The sequence below is a fragment of the Drosophila suzukii genome, chromosome 3 (genome assembly GCF_043229965.1).
Source record: "Drosophila suzukii chromosome 3, CBGP_Dsuzu_IsoJpt1.0, whole genome shotgun sequence".
Taxonomy (NCBI): domain Eukaryota; kingdom Metazoa; phylum Arthropoda; class Insecta; order Diptera; family Drosophilidae; genus Drosophila; species Drosophila suzukii.
In genome coordinates this window covers 47858560-47877628 of record NC_092082.1, presented here as the reverse complement: position 1 = coordinate 47877628, position 19069 = coordinate 47858560, and the positions used below count along the sequence as shown (strand labels likewise).

The 19069-nt window shown below is 42.7% G+C and overlaps 1 protein-coding gene across 4 annotated transcripts in view; it reads right to left on the bottom strand.

Annotated features, from left to right (window-relative positions):
- The window catches only part of nAChRalpha4 (nicotinic acetylcholine receptor alpha4), a 449450-nt gene that overhangs the window by 333128 nt on the left and 97253 nt on the right, over positions 1-19069 (bottom strand). For all 4 annotated transcript variants that reach the window (XR_011604420.1, XM_070996859.1, XM_070996861.1 and 1 more), the window contains 3 exons: positions 4609-4777; positions 4409-4545; positions 4210-4353 (listed from right to left, as the gene is read on the bottom strand). Coding sequence is in view for 3 of the 4 variants with exons in the window: in XM_070996859.1 (XP_070852960.1) it covers positions 4210-4353; positions 4409-4545; positions 4609-4777 (450 nt within the window). In the remaining variant the exon portion in view is untranslated. The remainder of the gene's footprint in view (positions 1-4209; positions 4354-4408; positions 4546-4608; positions 4778-19069) is intronic.

Genomic DNA, 19069 nt, shown 5'->3' with positions numbered 1-19069 from the left:
AAGTTATATGCAAGACGGCGACTCCGTGCAGAGATTGTGTGCACTACGGGTATGCTGTGCGTTCCGCACGGTATCCCATGACGCGGCGCTGGTAATATCGGGAGGCATACCGATTGATCTGCTGGCAGTGGAATCAGCGCGGGCAGCACAGGGGTCGCAACTGCAGAATCCGTACGGAAAAGGTGCAGAGAACTCACCATTGCTAAGTGGCAAGAGAGGTGGGTAAATAATAGCAAAGGACGATGGACGTATAAGCTTATCCCAGAACTGCAGAGATGGCTGGGACGGAAGCATGGACATGTGGACTACTACTTAACGCAACTGTTGACGGGACATGGATGCTTTAAATACTATCTGAATAGGTTTAAGCATGAACGTTATCCGCACTGCCCACTCTGCGAGTCGGATAATGAAGACGCAGAACACGTGTTTTTTGTCTGTCCGAGATTCGAAAATGAACGAAGAGATCTGAGCATAAGGGTTGGGAGGACGCCAGCCGCTTGTAACCTGGTGGACATTATGCTTGAATCAGAAGTCAATTGGTCTGCGGTTTGCAACATGGCCACAATAGTACTCAAAAAACTGCGCATCGCAGAAAGACTGCGAAATTCCAATAGGATAGAATCCTAGAGAGCCCTAAGGGCATTCCCCCCCCGGCGAAGTAATACCTAACGGCAGTACCGCCGGGGAAGCGGGGAGGGGGTGGAGTTTTTACTGGGTTAGAGTCCCAGACTTCGGCAAGCTAGTTCAGCTCCGAGTTGGCTTTCGATGCTTTAAACCACCACTAACACACAAAAAAAAAAAAAAAAAAAAAAAAAAAAACAGACAGACAGACAGACAGACAGACAGACAGACAGACAGACAGACAGACAGACAGACAGACAGACAGACAGACAGACAGACAGACAGACAGACAGACAGACAGACAGACAGACAGACAGACAGACAGACAGACAGACAGACAGACAGACAGACAGACAGACAGACAGACAGACAGACAGACAGACAGACAGACAGACAGACAGACAGACAGACAGACAGACAGACAGACAGACAGACAGACAGACAGACAGACAGACAGACAGACAGACAGACAGACAGACAGACAGACAGACAGACAGACAGACAGACAGACAGACAGACAGACAGACAGACAGACAGACAGACAGACAGACAGACAGACAGACAGACAGACAGACAGACAGACAGACAGACAGACAGACAGACAGACAGACAGACAGACAGACAGACAGACAGACAGACAGACAGACAGACAGACAGACAGACAGACAGACAGACAGACAGACAGACAGACAGACAGACAGACAGACAGACAGACAGACAGACAGACAGACAGACAGACAGACAGACAGACAGACAGACAGACAGACAGACAGACAGACAGACAGACAGACAGACAGACAGACAGACAGACAGACAGACAGACAGACAGACAGACAGACAGACAGACAGACAGACAGACAGACAGACAGACAGACAGACAGACAGACAGACAGACAGACAGACAGACAGACAGACAGACAGACAGACAGACAGACAGACAGACAGACAGACAGACAGACAGACAGACAGACAGACAGACAGACAGACAGACAGACAGACAGACAGACAGACAGACAGACAGACAGACAGACAGACAGACAGACAGACAGACAGACAGACAGACAGACAGACAGACAGACAGACAGACAGACAGACAGACAGACAGACAGACAGACAGACAGACAGACAGACAGACAGACAGACAGACAGACAGACAGACAGACAGACAGACAGACAGACAGACAGACAGACAGACAGACAGACAGACAGACAGACAGACAGACAGACAGACAGACAGACAGGCAGACAGACAGACAGACAGACAGACAGACAGACAGACAGACAGACAGGCAGACAGACAGACAGACAGACAGACAGACAGACAGACAGACAGACAGACAGACAGACAGACAGACAGACAGACAGACAGACAGACAGACAGACAGACAGACAGACAGACAGACAGACAGACAGACAGACAGACAGACAGACAGACAGACAGACAGACAGACAGACAGACAGACAGACAGACAGACAGACAGACAGACAGACAGACAGACAGACAGACAGACAGACAGACAGACAGACAGACAGACAGACAGACAGACAGACAGACAGACAGACAGACAGACAGACAGACAGACAGACAGACAGACAGACAGACAGACAGACAGACAGACAGACAGACAGACAGACAGACAGACAGACAGACAGACAGACAGACAGACAGACAGACAGACAGACAGACAGACAGACAGACAGACAGACAGACAGACAGACAGACAGACAGACAGACAGACAGACAGACAGACAGACAGACAGACAGACAGACAGACAGACAGACAGACAGACAGACAGACAGACAGACAGACAGACAGACAGACAGACAGACAGACAGACAGACAGACAGACAGACAGACAGACAGACAGACAGACAGACAGACAGACAGACAGACAGACAGACAGACAGACAGACAGACAGACAGACAGACAGACAGACAGACAGACAGACAGACAGACAGACAGACAGACAGACAGACAGACAGACAGACAGACAGACAGACAGACAGACAGACAGACAGACAGACAGACAGACAGACAGACAGACAGACAGACAGACAGACAGACAGACAGACAGACAGACAGACAGACAGACAGACAGACAGACAGACAGACAGACAGACAGACAGACAGACAGACAGACAGACAGACAGACAGACAGACAGACAGACAGACAGACAGACAGACAGACAGACAGACAGACAGACAGACAGACAGACAGACAGACAGACAGACAGACAGACAGACAGACAGACAGACAGACAGACAGACAGACAGACAGACAGACAGACAGACAGACAGACAGACAGACAGACAGACAGACAGACAGACAGACAGACAGACAGACAGACAGACAGACAGACAGACAGACAGACAGGCAGACAGACAGACAGACAGACAGACAGACAGACAGACAGACAGACAGACAGACAGACAGACAGACAGACAGACAGACAGACAGACAGACAGACAGACAGACAGACAGACAGACAGACAGACAGACAGACAGACAGACAGACAGACAGACAGACAGACAGACAGACAGACAGACAGACAGACAGACAGACAGACAGACAGACAGACAGACAGACAGACAGACAGACAGACAGACAGACAGACAGACAGACAGACAGACAGACAGACAGACAGACAGACAGACAGACAGACAGACAGACAGACAGACAGACAGACAGACAGACAGACAGACAGACAGACAGACAGACAGACAGACAGACAGACAGACAGACAGACAGACAGACAGACAGACAGACAGACAGGCAGACAGACAGGCAGACAGACAGACAGACAGACAGACAGACAGACAGACAGACAGACAGACAGACAGACAGACAGACAGACAGACAGACAGACAGACAGACAGACAGACAGACAGACAGACAGACAGACAGACAGACAGACAGACAGACAGACAGACAGACAGACAGACAGACAGACAGACAGACAGACAGACAGACAGACAGACAGACAGACAGACAGACAGACAGACAGACAGACAGACAGACAGACAGACAGACAGACAGACAGACAGACAGACAGACAGACAGACAGACAGACAGACAGACAGACAGACAGACAGACAGACAGACAGACAGACAGACAGACAGACAGACAGACAGACAGACAGACAGACAGACAGACAGACAGACAGACAGACAGACAGACAGACAGACAGACAGACAGACAGACAGACAGACAGACAGACAGACAGACAGACAGACAGACAGACAGACAGACAGACAGACAGACAGACAGACAGACAGACAGACAGACAGACAGACAGACAGACAGACAGACAGACAGACAGACAGACAGACAGACAGACAGACAGGCAGACAGACAGACAGACAGACAGACAGACAGGCAGACAGACAGACAGACAGACAGACAGACAGACAGGCAGACAGACAGACAGGCAGACAGACAGGCAGACAGACAGACAGACAGACAGACAGACAGAAATTTTTTGCCCTATATGTATATCCATTAATTAATAAATTCTTATTTTATTATCGAATTATTCTACAGAACTCCTTTTTTGGAATTTTATTGTGTAGCAATGCTTACCTTGTTTCAAAGTTGTAAGTTGGCCTTTTTATAAATAAAAATGTTGGCAAAAAGTCAATAAACACGCGTTTAACCCAGGGTGCCATTCTATGAGTTTGAGGAGAACGAAAATGAACGTTCAAAACGACAACCGTGACACAGATACTTTAAAAAAATGAAAAATATTATGGCATCGTTAAGTAATATATTTCAATATTACCTTATAGAAACAAGTATCATAGCAAATATAAGATACTTTCCCAATAGAGGAACAACCAATGATGTCGGAGGAATGATTTCAACCACCAAAAGAAAGAACACGTGAAGACTAATGAGTATTGAAATAGAAAGCGTAACCTGTAAAAGATAAAACATTTTTTTTTAACTCGAAGATAAATAAGGAAATTGTTTATTACATACCTTCTCTCCACTATCCGACGGTAAGTAAAAGGTTAGTACGGTTAAAAATGAAATACCCATACATGGTATTATTATATTAACTGTATAAAATAGCGTTTTTCTTCTCATTGTAATATTAAATGTTATATCCAAGTATGGTTCGTCGCAACATGTATAAAACTTTTCATTCCTGCAAAACACAAGCAACGTAAAATTAGAAAAGTGCTCGCAAAGAAAGTTTGTCATGCATTTTACTTTCTAAAACTTAGTGGGGCGATACGGGGAAAACAATTTTATTTTACTCCATTCCTTAGCGTATTTATTATTTTTATTATTCTATTAGAGCTCAGAAATTTAAGCTTTATGTCGGAAAAATAAATTTAAATATTATATGACCTAAAATTGATCTTGGACTTTTCTTTTTTAATTTTTAAGTAATATAGTATACTTATGTATACCCATAACTCGTAGAGTAAAGGTATAAATTGTCTTCATCGGAAGGTAATAGGCGAAAGGAGTCGTTTCCGAGCCTTTAAAGTAGGCGTGTGACGTCACGTCAAAATTTCAAATATTTGTTATTGATTACCTTATCGTAACGACATTTTGTTTACAATAGTAATATTAGGAATTCGTGTAATTTGATCGTTAGATAATTTTGACTGAAAAAGGTTAGGCAAAAATTAAAAAACTTATTCAACTTATAAGTGTTTTAGCAGTGCCATAGCAATGATTTGTGGATACATTGTGTTTATTCGTTTGCGCATTACCATCATATTTGCAACAGTAAGGTATCGTGACGAAAATTTTGGTAGACTATGAATATGTAATGTTTTATTTATTTTATTGCCTTTATATCGTGTTTATTTCTTCTCTACTGCCATTAATTAATTTATTTATTATTTAAGTTAATTGAAGTGAACTTGAAACTTAACAACTTAATTTGTTTCAGCTTAAATCCAAAGTTCAGGTACACTTTGTTTTGAAGTGTACAGTTCAATTTGATATTGCACATTTTCATAATTTCTTGAAGAAAATATATATATTTTTCACTTCTGCTTTGAGTTTTTACGCTGTGTGATTGTTTACGCTGAAGAATTTGACTCAACTGGAATTTTTCCATCGAACTTTTACACGAATGTGCTTATTAGATAACAGCAAATTTCTGTTTTCATACCCTTGCGGAGGGTATTATGATTTCAGTCAGAAGTTTGCAACGCAGTGAAGGAGACGTTTTCGACCCCATAAAGTATATTCTTGATCAGCATCACTAGACGAGTCGATCTAGCTATGTCCGTCCGTTTCTAAACAAACTAGTCTCTCAGTTTGAAAGCTTTCGGTCTGAAACTTATGTAAAATTCATAATATGTACCGTTGGACCCTACACTTCGATATTTATTCTCTGTGGTGATTACAAGCCGAGTTGATCTAGCCTTGTCCACCTATCCGTACGAACGCAGAGAACCAAAAACTAAAAAAAAAACATTTTAGCCATTTCTACGCCACGCAAGTTTAATTCAGCCAGGTGCCGATTCATACTCTAACGCGCACAAACGTTCATAACGATAAACTCTGTATGCCTCCCAGATTATTGGAATTTTTAAAAATGTAAAAGGGGTTGTGTTTTGCTTATCAAAACAATAGTCATCTTGTTTAATACTTAAATTGCCTTGAAAGTTAGTTAGGCACAATAAACGATTCCTACCATATAAAGTGTATGTAAATATTGTAGAAACGTAATTTCACCCCCATTAATGAATGCTGGTTCTCGAACAATAAACATAACTAATTCAGTAACAGAATTTGATTGCACACAAATTTTATGTCACGATCATGACCATAAAAAGTGCACTTAATGGCCCCCTCTCTACACATAGCCATAGGACATTACTGATCGTATTCCTTTCCCCTAATTATAATCAATTAATATTCATATCACGTGTCGCTGTATGCATGTGGAAGGACGCATAACCAAATACCCAAAAAATGTTTCAGCTGCAGCTGATACTTTCTACTTTCTTTCTACAACTTATTCGAAAGCTTCTGTTAAGTCTCTCTCTCCTTTTCTGACTGTCGAAAATTCTCTCGCAGAGCAGTTGCAATTCGAACTCCAGCAATCACAGATGCAGCCAACGCGCGGTATAGGAAATTCTACGGTTCATCACAAAAACAATTGTTAAAACAAGGAAGAACGCTATAGTCGAGTACCTCGACTATCAGATACCCGTTACTCAGCTAAATGGAGATATGCAAGCAGCAAAGCGAGATTAAAATGCGCCACCTACCGGCGGTATACAGATTTAAGCGTTATGGGCGTTAGAGTGGGCGTGGCAAATTTTTTTTGGATCAATCGATAGGTATTGACGAGACCAATACATTTCAGTTAAAATTTTTTATCTAGCATGAAAATTGTGGGCGTCACAGGTTTTCGCGGTTTGTGGGCGTTAAAGTGGGCGTGGCAAACTTTTTTTGGGTCAATCGATAGGTATTGATGAGAACATTACATTTCAGTTAAAATTTTTATTCTAGCATCAAAACTGTAGGAGCCACAGTTTTGGGCGGTTTGTGGGCGTTAGAGTCTGCGTGGCACTCTACTGAAACAAACTTGCGCTGCGTAAGAAGCTCAGAAATCTGCACGTCAAATCTCAATAGCCTAGCTTCCATAGTTTCCGAGATCTCAGCGTTCATCCGGACGGACAGACAGACGGACAGACGGACATGGCTAGATCGACTCGGCTAGTGATCCTGATCAAGAATATATATACTTTATGGGGTCGGAAACGCTTCCTTCTGCCTGTTACATACTTTCCGACGAATCTAGTATACCCTTTTACTCTACGAGTAACGGGTATAATTAACGAAAATAAAATATAAGTTTAAATTTCTTCCTAGAGTGTCTTAGGTTATTGATTAAAATATGTCGAAAAAACTTGGCAGCTTAGAACATTTTGGTGACCCCGACGTGATATCCGTGGAACTTTGTATTTATTTAAGAAGTTATTTATCGTAAAATGTAAAAAAAAAAATTTCACAGTCGCACTTAACAAATAAAGGCGACCCGTCGTGCACATACATATGAACATTATTTCGTTAATGTGAAGTGGTGCAGCTTCCTCGTCTGCGCGTTGCCGCTAGTTTCATTATTTGGTCTTGTGCAGTCCTCTTTGCCTCTCGCTTCGCAGCATTCGAAGTCAACGAAGTGAGCTTAGGAGAAAGGGCCGTTGCAGTGTGCGAATTTCGCATTGAATGAGGTATAGGAGTCGCAAGCGATTTTACCGAATTTAAAAACTTCTCTTTAGCCCACCAGTGTATCCAATCGAGCCTTAAATTAATAAATTTAAAAGAAAAATGGATGATGGGAATAAACCAACTCAGGGTAGCGGATCTGGTATCCTCCCAGCAACGCAAGGAGAAGCTTTCGGAGAAGCTTTTAACACTTCTCGGCTACCATCTACAGCTGAATTTCTTAAACTCAAGATCAGTGCCATCTTCAAAAGACTAGAGTCCTTCTATGCTCGCAAATCGACATACTGCAGTTGCGGTCGATGAATGAGTATGACTGGAAAGTTCACCTGGAATACCTCAACAAAATGGAGACTTGTTTTGGCATCGCTCAATCTAGCTTGGAGGAACAGTATTTTCATTTAATAGGCTAGGAAATGACAATCAAGTTTGAATACAACTTAATAAACCTTCGATATACTTTGCCGAGGCAACTTCTAAATTCGCCGAGGCTCACACTGTTTAGGCCAGTTTCCACTCTATGTTTGTAGCAGTCATTGATAAGGAAGCAGACTTCAATCGAAAAGTTTCAGCACTTGATCTTTTGTTTATCTGGTGCAGCATTGGAAATTAAGGATGCTAACCACCAAGATTCATTGGACATTTTAAAGAATCGATTTGACAATAAACCGTGGCAAATTAGAAAGTCTGGAAGGGCAGTGAGTACAAATTAAAGAAAAGCATTTGCAACTATACCGGAGTCGGCGTCATGCGTATGTTGTCGCAGCGCAGACTAATATTATTTCAATGCTATCGAGGCTATCGAAAAGGTTGTCATTATGCGTTAACTGTCTAAAAGGGAACCATCATGCGCGAGACAGTTGGTCAGGTCCTTGTCATGCCTGTCAAAAGAAGCATTACCCTCTTCTCCATTATAGACAATCAGTTCAGGAGCCTTGTCCATTGAAAAATCAAACACCAGGTTCAAGTCATATGATTCCTCATTTTCATCGCCACCAGTCTCCCTGTTTGTCCAGTCATCCGCCTCGCAGTCAGCTTCGTAACCCCTTGTATCTCAACATTCGGTGGAGCCGGTGGTTCTCTTCCCCGCTGTTGTCCTAGTTAAGAACCGCGCAGGCACTTTCCCTGTCGTACGCTGTTGGAATAAGGATCTCAAGTTAATTTAATTACAACAACTATCGGCAATCAACTTCAACTTAGGAAAACCAAATCGTTGACCTCAATATCTGGCACTGATAAGATAAGATAATAGCTTTTCAACAGAAATATTCTCAGTTGAACTCGTCGTAAAGTCTCGTATATCAAATTTTACAAATATCATTCAGGCCATCGTAACTTAGAGAATAACTGATCAACAACCTATTCACGCACTTGCCAATGACTTGTGGAACATCCCATCGACCGACAGCTCACTGATCCCCTCTTCTTCTTGCCGCAGCACTTTGATCTACTGATAGCCGCTATGTGTTCTTCGAGTTGCTATGTGTTGGTCAGATTTAGTTAGCTCCTGGATTGCCCTCGTTACAAAAAATCCATCTTGGTTAGATTTTGTCTGGTGGTGAGCAGCAGGCCCCAACACATTCGTCAAAACACGCTTATCGGAAGAGCGTGATGGCATTTCATTAGACAAGCTCGTAGCTCGGTTTTGGGAAACAGAACACGTCACGGAGCCAATTGCAAGGATTATAAAAGGAATTATACTCGTCTTCCATCTGGAGAATATTTGGTTGGCCTTCCTATAAAACGTGACCATGCCTTGTTGTGTGGGTCTTACTCGCAAGAAAAAAAAAATTGTTTGGAAAACCTCGAACGGAAATTTAATAGGAATCCTCAAATAAAAGTTGCGTAGTCGGCCTTTATAAAAGAGCATATAGACCTCGAGCACATGTCGCTAGTGCCTAGTTCAAAGGTACATTTATGTAAATATTTCCTTCCGCACCATTGCGTTTTTAAAAAAGATAGCACGTTCACTAAGTTGAGCGTAGTATTTGATGGATCGGCAAAAGTTCATCTGAGTTCTCGTTGAATTAACTTATTTTATCGGGACCTAAAATCCAAGCCAGTCCATTCGATATTCTCATTCGGTTTCGCACATTTCCCGTGGCTCTTACAAACGACAATGGCAAAATGTATGGGTGTGTACGCGTTGCACCTCCTGAAGACGTGCTTCCTCTGGCGGGATTCTCCAACCCAGGATATTCAGACATTCAAATTGGACACAGAAACGTACGTGTCCAAGCCAGCATCGTTTCTAGCTATACGAGCAATGAGCCGTCTAGCAGTTAACGAAGTTGATTCCTACCCTTTAGGCTTCGCCGTATTTCTACGAGATTTTTATGTAGACGATATGATTTCTGGAGGCAATTCTGTGCCAGAAGTCTTAGATGCCATGCATCAGACTTCTATTCTTTTTAAGATTGGGAGTTTTCGAATAAGAAAGTGGTTCACCATTCATCTGAGCTTTTGCGTGATGTCTCCGAAATATGATGATGGAACGAACGTAACAAAAACTCTTGGACTAGTTTGGGAGCCACATCGAGACAACTTTTTGTTAAAGTTTGCCCGTCATATTGGATCTTGAAGGCATACAAAACGCAAAGTTTTGTCAACAATAGCAAGGTGCTACGATCCACTTGGTATAGTTGGTCCCACTAAAAGGCAAAATTAATCTTACAAAGGATGTGGAGACACAAGTTGCAATAGGATGAAAGTTTCCCGCAATCCTTGGAGACATCGTGGTCTGAGTTTGCAAGGAAGTTTTACGTATGTTTTGCAGCCAGGAGCAATCGTAGAGGTACATGCATACTGTGAAACCGGTCTGCTGGCCTACGGTCCCTGCATTTATGCGCCTATTCTTTGCTTGCACAATGGGTCAACGATTTACCAAATCTGAAACTCTACACTGGCCAATTCTTTTGTTGGTCTGATTCTTCTGAACCTTTAAACCAATAGGGTTGTAGCCATACAACAACAAACAAAGGATATACATTGGAAGTATGTGCCCACATCCTTGAATCTGGCACACATGCTTTCGAAATGATCTTCACCACATGACGTGCTTAACTCAAGCCTTTGGTTGCGTGGGCCCACTTTTCTGCATGAGGAGAAGATCAAGTGGCCTAAATCGTGCCTTTCAGAAAAAAATGCTTCCTGAGATTCGTTACAAAGTACAGCTGGTCTCCGACTGTTCAGACATGTCTTTTGAATTTAAATACATAAACTCCTTTGGATATGCATATTTTTGGATACTTATACAAATTTATCAACACGATAAGGTCGCCTAACCTTTCTGTGGAAATTCTTTGCCGAGGGACTGATATACTAATTCGAATAGTTCAAAAGGCACAATTGGAGGGAAAAGCGATGGAATCTTCGAGCAACCTTTCTTCATTGTCACCTTTTCTGTGCAAAATGCATGGACTAATTGGGCTGGGCAGTCGCCTGCAAAACTCCATTCTAGCCTTAGAGGCTCGTCACCCTGTGATTTTGCTTAAGGAAAGCATCATCATGCAGGAACCTAGTCACTGCTTGCACTTTTTCGGTTTCAGTATTAGCCGATTGGCGGCCTCAAGACTGTATCGCGTGCACTTCAAAAATGCATAATTTGTTGTAGATCGACACCTTCTCTCGTCAAACATATCATGGCTGATCCGCCTAAAGACCGCGTGCAGACAGCGCCCGCATTTTCGGTTACTGGTGTGGACTGTTGCGCACCTATCTACTACAAGCCAGAAGTTCGTAACGAGGCACCACAAAAGTGTATATTAGCGTCTTCATTTGCTTTTCCTCCAAAGAGGTATGGATGAAGCTCGTCAAGAATCATTCAACGGCGGTTTTTCTAAGTAAGCTTAGACGTTTCGTTGCCACTCGAGAACCTCCATTTTGCATTTGGTCAAACAATACGACCAATTTTGTGGGTGCTCAGAACGAGCTCGGTTAAGATCAATGATATCGTATGCATTAAGGATGAAGGACTACCCCTATTAAAATGGCCTCTAGCAAGAGTCGGCGAAGTGATTTCCGGAGCCGATGCCGTCGTTAGAGTTGCTATTCTACGTACTACTTTGCGTCCTTCCGGTTGAGTCCAGTGATGAAAACTCAGATTTTTCAATAGGGGGAGGATTTTCGGAGCTAATGAATAGGTCATATACTCGCTCTTTCTACAACTCATTCAAAAGCTTCAGGTAATTCTTTCTCTCTCTCCTTCTGACTGTCGAAAGTTCTCTCGCAGAGTAGTTGCAAATCGAACTTCTGCGATCGCAGAAGCTGCAAACACGCGATAAAGGAGATTCTATGGGTCATTACAAAAACTGCTGCTAAAACTTGGTTCAGCTGATCGATGAAGCCAACAAAATCATTATTGGACCATAAGCCATTGGGGAGTCTAAACGGGGTTTCTTGATGATTAATTTTGCATTGGCACAAAGCGACATCGAATAAAGATGGAAGTGGATAGAGAACAAATAGGAAGTGGTACTAAGTTTCTAGATGTTCGTTGCGAGTCATGTGTGAAACATGACGGTGACCCGGACAAGCCAACCAAACAAACAAGCCAATTGAAACATTCGTGTAAACACATTACTACAGACAGTAGCTCGTCTTGACACCCACATCTTGACGTGGAATGTATTATCGGACATGTCTCGAATTTTGATCGTCTAAGTTTCGTGGCGCCTATGGTGGTGCAACCCAAGGTTCTATTCCAAGAGCTGCGGTTTATTGACTTGGACTGGGATTCAAAACTTTCTTCGAAGCTGGCCAAGCAGGCGACCTAGGAAGAATCGAGCTAAATGCGTTCTCAGATGCGTCTGTAAACGTGTAAGCACATGTCGTATATAGTCGTGAAACCCATGCAGATGGCACCTGCGCTGTGTCACAAATCGTAGCCAAAACACGCGTTGAGCTGTGAAAGTAACGGAATCGGTCTTTTGTCTTTTCTGATCTTTGGTCCGTTTCCACAATTGTTCTGCCGTAGATGTCGCATACTCTGGCAACACTGAAGAACTTTATTTTTAACCGTAATTTGAAGATCCCTGATATCCAACACGCAGCGCATGACATTAAGCCGGCTAAATGGATTTGGCTGTACGTTGAGAAGTATGTTAGCCACCAATCTTCTGAGCCACGATTTTTTGTGGAATGGCCCAGGCTGGCTACACCAGAACGTTCTGAATGCGGGGAAGTTTAACCGTCTGTCGATACCCGCTTTCCCAGAGTTAAACTGTTCAGTGTAATACACCTGACTTCCAGGATCTCCCCCAGATATCAGATAATTCCACCAAACATATAACGAAAATGATACGGATCTTCTCTCCAGTGAAAGCGTCAGTAAGGTAATTTTCAACGCCCTGATCATATACAATAGATCTATGAGTCAGCCGATGCGCATTTCTCCGTGATTCCGTTTTTAACTGAGCCCTACAGGTAACTTTCATCTGAAATATAATTATTTTCGCCCAATGCTTTAATTCCTGCAACAAATAACTGGCTAGAATTCGGGGCAGCCTATGTTCGTGAGATGCGCCAGACCTGTGCGCCATAACGTGGAATTGACCGCAATGCTGCACTAACGGGGTTGTACTTGCTTCTCATTAGAACATATTTTTTTGCCTAACAGCGATATCCGTTTGCAGTTTATGGCCAGTTTTGCAACTCTGAGTTTCTCCTGCAAATGGTGGTTGAAACGACCGTTATGGTACATCGTGACTCCCAGATAAACTCCACCTTATGTTTTATGCTAGTCCTAGCCAGTGCCTTTTAAAAATCAGATCGACTTCTCAGTGTTTACTAGCAGTCCCCACAATAGGCGGTATTTGTGCAGAGGGAAAACAGAAGAGGGGTGAATGACATCCTTGCTTAACTCCAGATTCAGTGGTAAACCACTCGGGTCGTTGCTCTCCATCTCATACTGCCGCCAAGTTATCTGTATACAAACCCTGAAGGACGTCTAAAAATGTTTTTTGATATGCCGATGTTGCTGATCTTATACGTTTGGGCTCTCCTGTCTGTAGAGTCAAAATCAGCATTCAGTCTTGTCGAATTCAGGCCTTGGTCATTTGCATTTACTTCCATTGATTTCGAAAATACATTTCCATTAGTTTCCTAATAGTACAATAACATGCGCTGATATCTGTTACCGAATCCAAGGAGCTCGCTAGGTTAACATAGATCTGCGTTCGAGCGTTTGAACAAGTTGACTTGTATGCGGCGTTTGTTTCGTGGTATATTACCATTGCACTTGTCGAGGTTGTCGATTTATTCTGCCTTAACATGTTAAACACGAGTTTACCAGCTTCTTCACACTGTTTCGAGTACCACTCTTGCTTTGGTAATGCACTCTGTGATTACTCATGGTAATTAACATAAATAGTCCAGATGCAACCCTTCAGTTAAGCAAGCATCCGATCCTCGCCCGACACGTGCGAATTCTCGGAATTGTCGGAAGTTTTACAGTCCTCCCTCTGCGCACAGCAAGGAGCAGGTGCCGCGTGCAGCAGTTTATTAGCGGAACCATACGTTTCTTCAGCGCCAGGCCAGAATCGCCATTTTAGATTCTCATACCGCACACCGCGGATGGAATCTTTCATCCTTGCCACACCTGGATAAATTTCATCATCGTCAAACCATAAGCGCCTTCATGGATCGGCGCCGTCAACCCGCGTGAGGATTTGACCTTACCAAGTCCGCACCACGATCTACAAGTCGGATCACGTTGCAGTTCGGACGTAGATCGCGACGGCGCCGATTCGGTGTAATTCGGGCAAGACCGCGGAAGCACGATGCCGCATCCCAATTGGAATTTGATTTCCAGTTCTGGTTTCCAGTTAATTTTGGCCGGGACTGCCAACTTGTTTTTGTATCGCTCAAGCGATTGTAGTTCAATTTTCTTATTCTCAATATTTTTACGACAAGTTTCTAATTAAATTTACGATTCCCATTTAACCATTATACTTACGTGTGTGCTTACCACATAGTATGACATATATACACCTAAACTAAACTATTCTACAGAGCACATCGATCGTCATCAGGCCTTCTGACTTCGTTGGAAAGCTCGTAAGTATGGCATAGCCGTTTTCTACATTTATATTTCTATTTCTACATATATATATTCATTCTTGTCTGAGCCGCACACTTTTGGTACAAATAAATAGATGTGAGTTTTCTCACATTCGCGTATTGATAAACATTAAATAAGAATCGTTTGCCCTTATATAATTTAACGAAATTCGCCTTAGTGCTTTTCTGTAATTTTTGGATAGTTTTACCGCAAAATTTGTAATCAGTTTCGTAATAATTTAACGTAAACTAAATATCCAATTCTTTTCCTATTTGATAATCTAGTACTGACACACGATCATATAGACAGTCGTATGGCGTGAAGAACGCTTAGTTTTAAGGTTTTAGTGTTAGGATTTGTAGTAATAAGAACCATGAACCATATTATCGTATTTGCCGAATTAAATGAAATTTAAGATGAATTAATTTGTGATCTTTTGAGGGTACCTTAGAAGATGTATAGCAGCGGTTGTTTTAAGGGTGGAGTCTAATGTGGCCAATAACATCTAGGCCTCCGTCCTCGATAGGTGCAGTCTCTCGTCCTAGTCCTATCCGTTAGGTTAAAATCCTTATCGTTACCGTCTCTATGTCTACTATTGTTAGTTCTGAGACACTCTTGTTTCATCTTAACAAAAGCCCACACCCATCTCCCTGAGCAGGCCGGTCAAAGCGTAGACAGACGTTTTAGGGTGGACAACGCTCATAGAGTGTGTTCGTTACAGAATTAAATGGCGCCCAGCAATGGGGCAAGTCCGATGCCTGATCAGGCATTTGTCGTTTGACAGCCGAGCTTCCCGAAAATATTTCAATCCATCCATTTTTGTAAAATTGTAGTTTCAGTTGATAATTCATTTTTGACTTTGATTTGATGGTACTCTGGATAGATTCGGAGCCATTCCCGCAGAAATGTTATACTTTTGTTACATGTTTTTCTATCAGTTCGGTCATACTCGGACATTAAAGTCTGTCTACTATTGTTAGTTCTGTGAAACTCTTGTTTCATCTTAACACAAGCCCACACCCATCTCCCTGAGCAGGCCGGTCAAAGCGTAGACAGGGGTGTTAGGGTGGACAACGCTTATAGAGTGTGTTCGTTTCAAGTTGTATGTACAATTGCAAGAGCCCTCTTTAAATATTTATTCTCGTTATGTTGGAGAGGAAAGAGGCTTACCAAGATCCCACGACCCAAATACGAAGTAGCTTACGCCGGCAAATGGTGCCTGAACATCGGACGCCTCTCCCTCGGCCCAAGTCCCTGTCAGGACTCGGGCACAAATATGCCCACGTAACAGAATTGGCGCCCAGCATTAGGATTTTTCATATTACTTAAGTAATTTAGCCGATACCTGCGGTATCGGAGTGGATGGAACTAAGTATGGCAGAGCTCTCATCTTTATTTGCCATCAGTAATTTGACTTTTTTATAGAGCAGGGAACTTCAATAATTTTAAATATGCACCTACTTATTTGTTGTTGTCTTTAAACTAGTAACTGTAAGGTCCCCAATTTCTGTGACTGTCGTTGTTGAGAGGCCACTCAATCAGAACTTTGCATCAGAATAGAGGCATGCCTCCAAGATGTTTTAATTTTTATCTTTTAAAATCGTAGAATTCCCTGTTTTGTTCATGGGAAAACTTACCAGAACCTGCATAAATTAAGAACTATGAGGTTTCCTTATTATTATACTATAAAACAAGGAAGAACGCTATAGCCGAGTACCCCGACTATCAGATACCCGTTACTCAGCTAATGGGACCAAAGGGAAATGGAGATATGCAAGCAGCAAAGCGAGATTGAAAGCGCCACCTACCGACGGTAGACAGATTTAGATTTAGACAGATTCAGATTTAGAGTGGGCGTGGCACATTTTTTTGGGATCAATAGATAGGTATTGATGAGAACAATACATTTCAGTTTAAATTTGTATTCTAGCATCAAAGCTGTAGGGGCCACAGTTTTGGGCGGTTTGTGGGCGCTAAAGTGGGCGTGGCACATTGCTGAAACAAATTTGCTTTGCGTAAGAAGCTCAGGAATCTGCACACCAAATCTCAATAGCCTAGCTCTTACAGATTCCGAGATCTCAGCGTTCATCCGGACAGTCAAACAGACGGACAGACGGACATGGCTACATCGACTCGGCTAGTGATCCTGATCAAGAATATATATACTTTATGGGGTCGGAAACGCTTCCTTCTGCCTGTTACATACTTTCCGACGAATCTAGTATACCGTTTCACTCTACGAGTAACGGGTATAACTACGTGCTGACCGACTATTTGTTGATGTTAAAGTAAATGCAACTTATAGGTGCTTTCTGGCCAACGCCCCACGACCTACTAGTCATTTGTCAGGTCGTTTGATAGGTTCGAGTCCAGAAAGAGCAGGAGCGCAAGCATTACGGTAACGCATTTAGCCATTGCGGTGCGGGTCTACTGTTCGTTTGTCAAACCAGAACAGAATGGGAGGTGGGGGAACTAACAAAAAACGCAAAGCCGACGCCCCACGACGTACTAGGCATTTGTCCGGTCGTTTGATTGGTTCGAGTCTTTGCGGTTTCCTTTGACATATTTTGACGGTGGACGATTTTAAGTTTCTCTGACCGACGCCTCACGACTAACTAGGCTATTTTGTCAGGCGGTTTGCTTGGTTCGAGTCTGGAGAACTAGGAAACGGTGGTGGAGCCCGAGAATGATCGGTCAAAAAACCTGTTTTAGCCGACTAGAAAAGGAAAGTAAGGGCATGTTAGCTTAAAGGAACCCAGTTGTGAAGAAGCGGCTAACACTCCTAGTTAGGAATATTTGTTTTGTTTTATTTTTTGGGCGAAAGGATTGGACGGTTCTTGACCGAAGAGAAACTAGAAGAGCAAAGAGAAGCACACCCCAGTATATAAACATTTTATTGTCGACTTATTCACACCCATCTCCCTGAGCAGGCCGGTCAAAGCGTAGACAGACGTTTTAGGGTGGACAACGCTCATAGAGTGTGTTCGTTACAGAATTAAATGGCGCCCAGCAATGGGGCAAGCCCGATGCCTGATCAGGCATTTGTCGTTTGACAGCCGAGCTTCCCGAAAATATTTCAATCCATCCATTTTTGTAAAATTGTAGTTTCAGTTGATAATTCATTTTTGACTTTGATTTGATGGTACTCTGGATAGATTCGGAGCCATTCCAGCAGAGTTGTTATACTTTTGTTACATGTTTTTCTATCAGTTCGGTCATACTCGGACATTAAAGTCTGTCTACTATTGTTAGTTCTGTGACACTCTTGTTTCATCTTAACACAAACCCACACCCATCTTCCTGAGCAGGCCGGTCAAAGCGTAGACAGAGGTGTTAGGGTGGACAACGCTTATAGAGTGTGTTCGTTTCAAGTTGTATGTATTCTCGTTATGTTGGAGAGGAAAGAGGCTTACCAAGATCCCACGATCCAAATACGAAGTAGCTTATGCCGGCAAATGGTGCCTGAACATCGGACGCCTCTCCCTCGGCCCAAGTCCCTGTCAGGACTCGGGCACAAATATGCCCACGTAACAGAATTGGCGCCCAGCATTAGGATTTTTCATATTACTTAAGTAATTTAGCCGATACCTGCGGTATCGGAGTGGATGGAACTAAGTATGGCAGAGCTCTCATCTTTATTTGCCATCAGTAATTTGACTTTTTTATAGAGCAGGGAACTTCAATAATTTTAAATATGCACCTACTTATTTGTTGTTGTCTTTAAACTAGTAACTGTAAGGTCCCCAACTTCTGTGACTGTCGTTGTTGAGAGGCCACTAAATCAGAACTTTGCATCAGAATAGAGGCTTGCCTCCAAGATGTTTTAATTTTTATCTTTTAAAATCGTAGAATTCCCTGTTTTGTTTATGGGAAAACTTACCAGAACCTCCATAAATTAAGAACTATGAGGTTTCCTTATTATTATACTATAAAACAAGGAAGAACGCTATTGCCGAGTACCCCGACTATCAGCTATTGGGACCAAAGGGAAATGGAGATATGCAAGCAGCAAAGCGAGATTGAAAGCGCCACCTACCGACGGTAGACAGATTTAGATTTAGACAGATTCAGATTTAGAGTGGGCGTGGCAAATTTTTTTGGGATCAATCGATAGGTATTGACGAGACCGATACATTTCAGTTAGAACTTTTTATCTAGCATAAAAATTGTGGGCGTCACAGG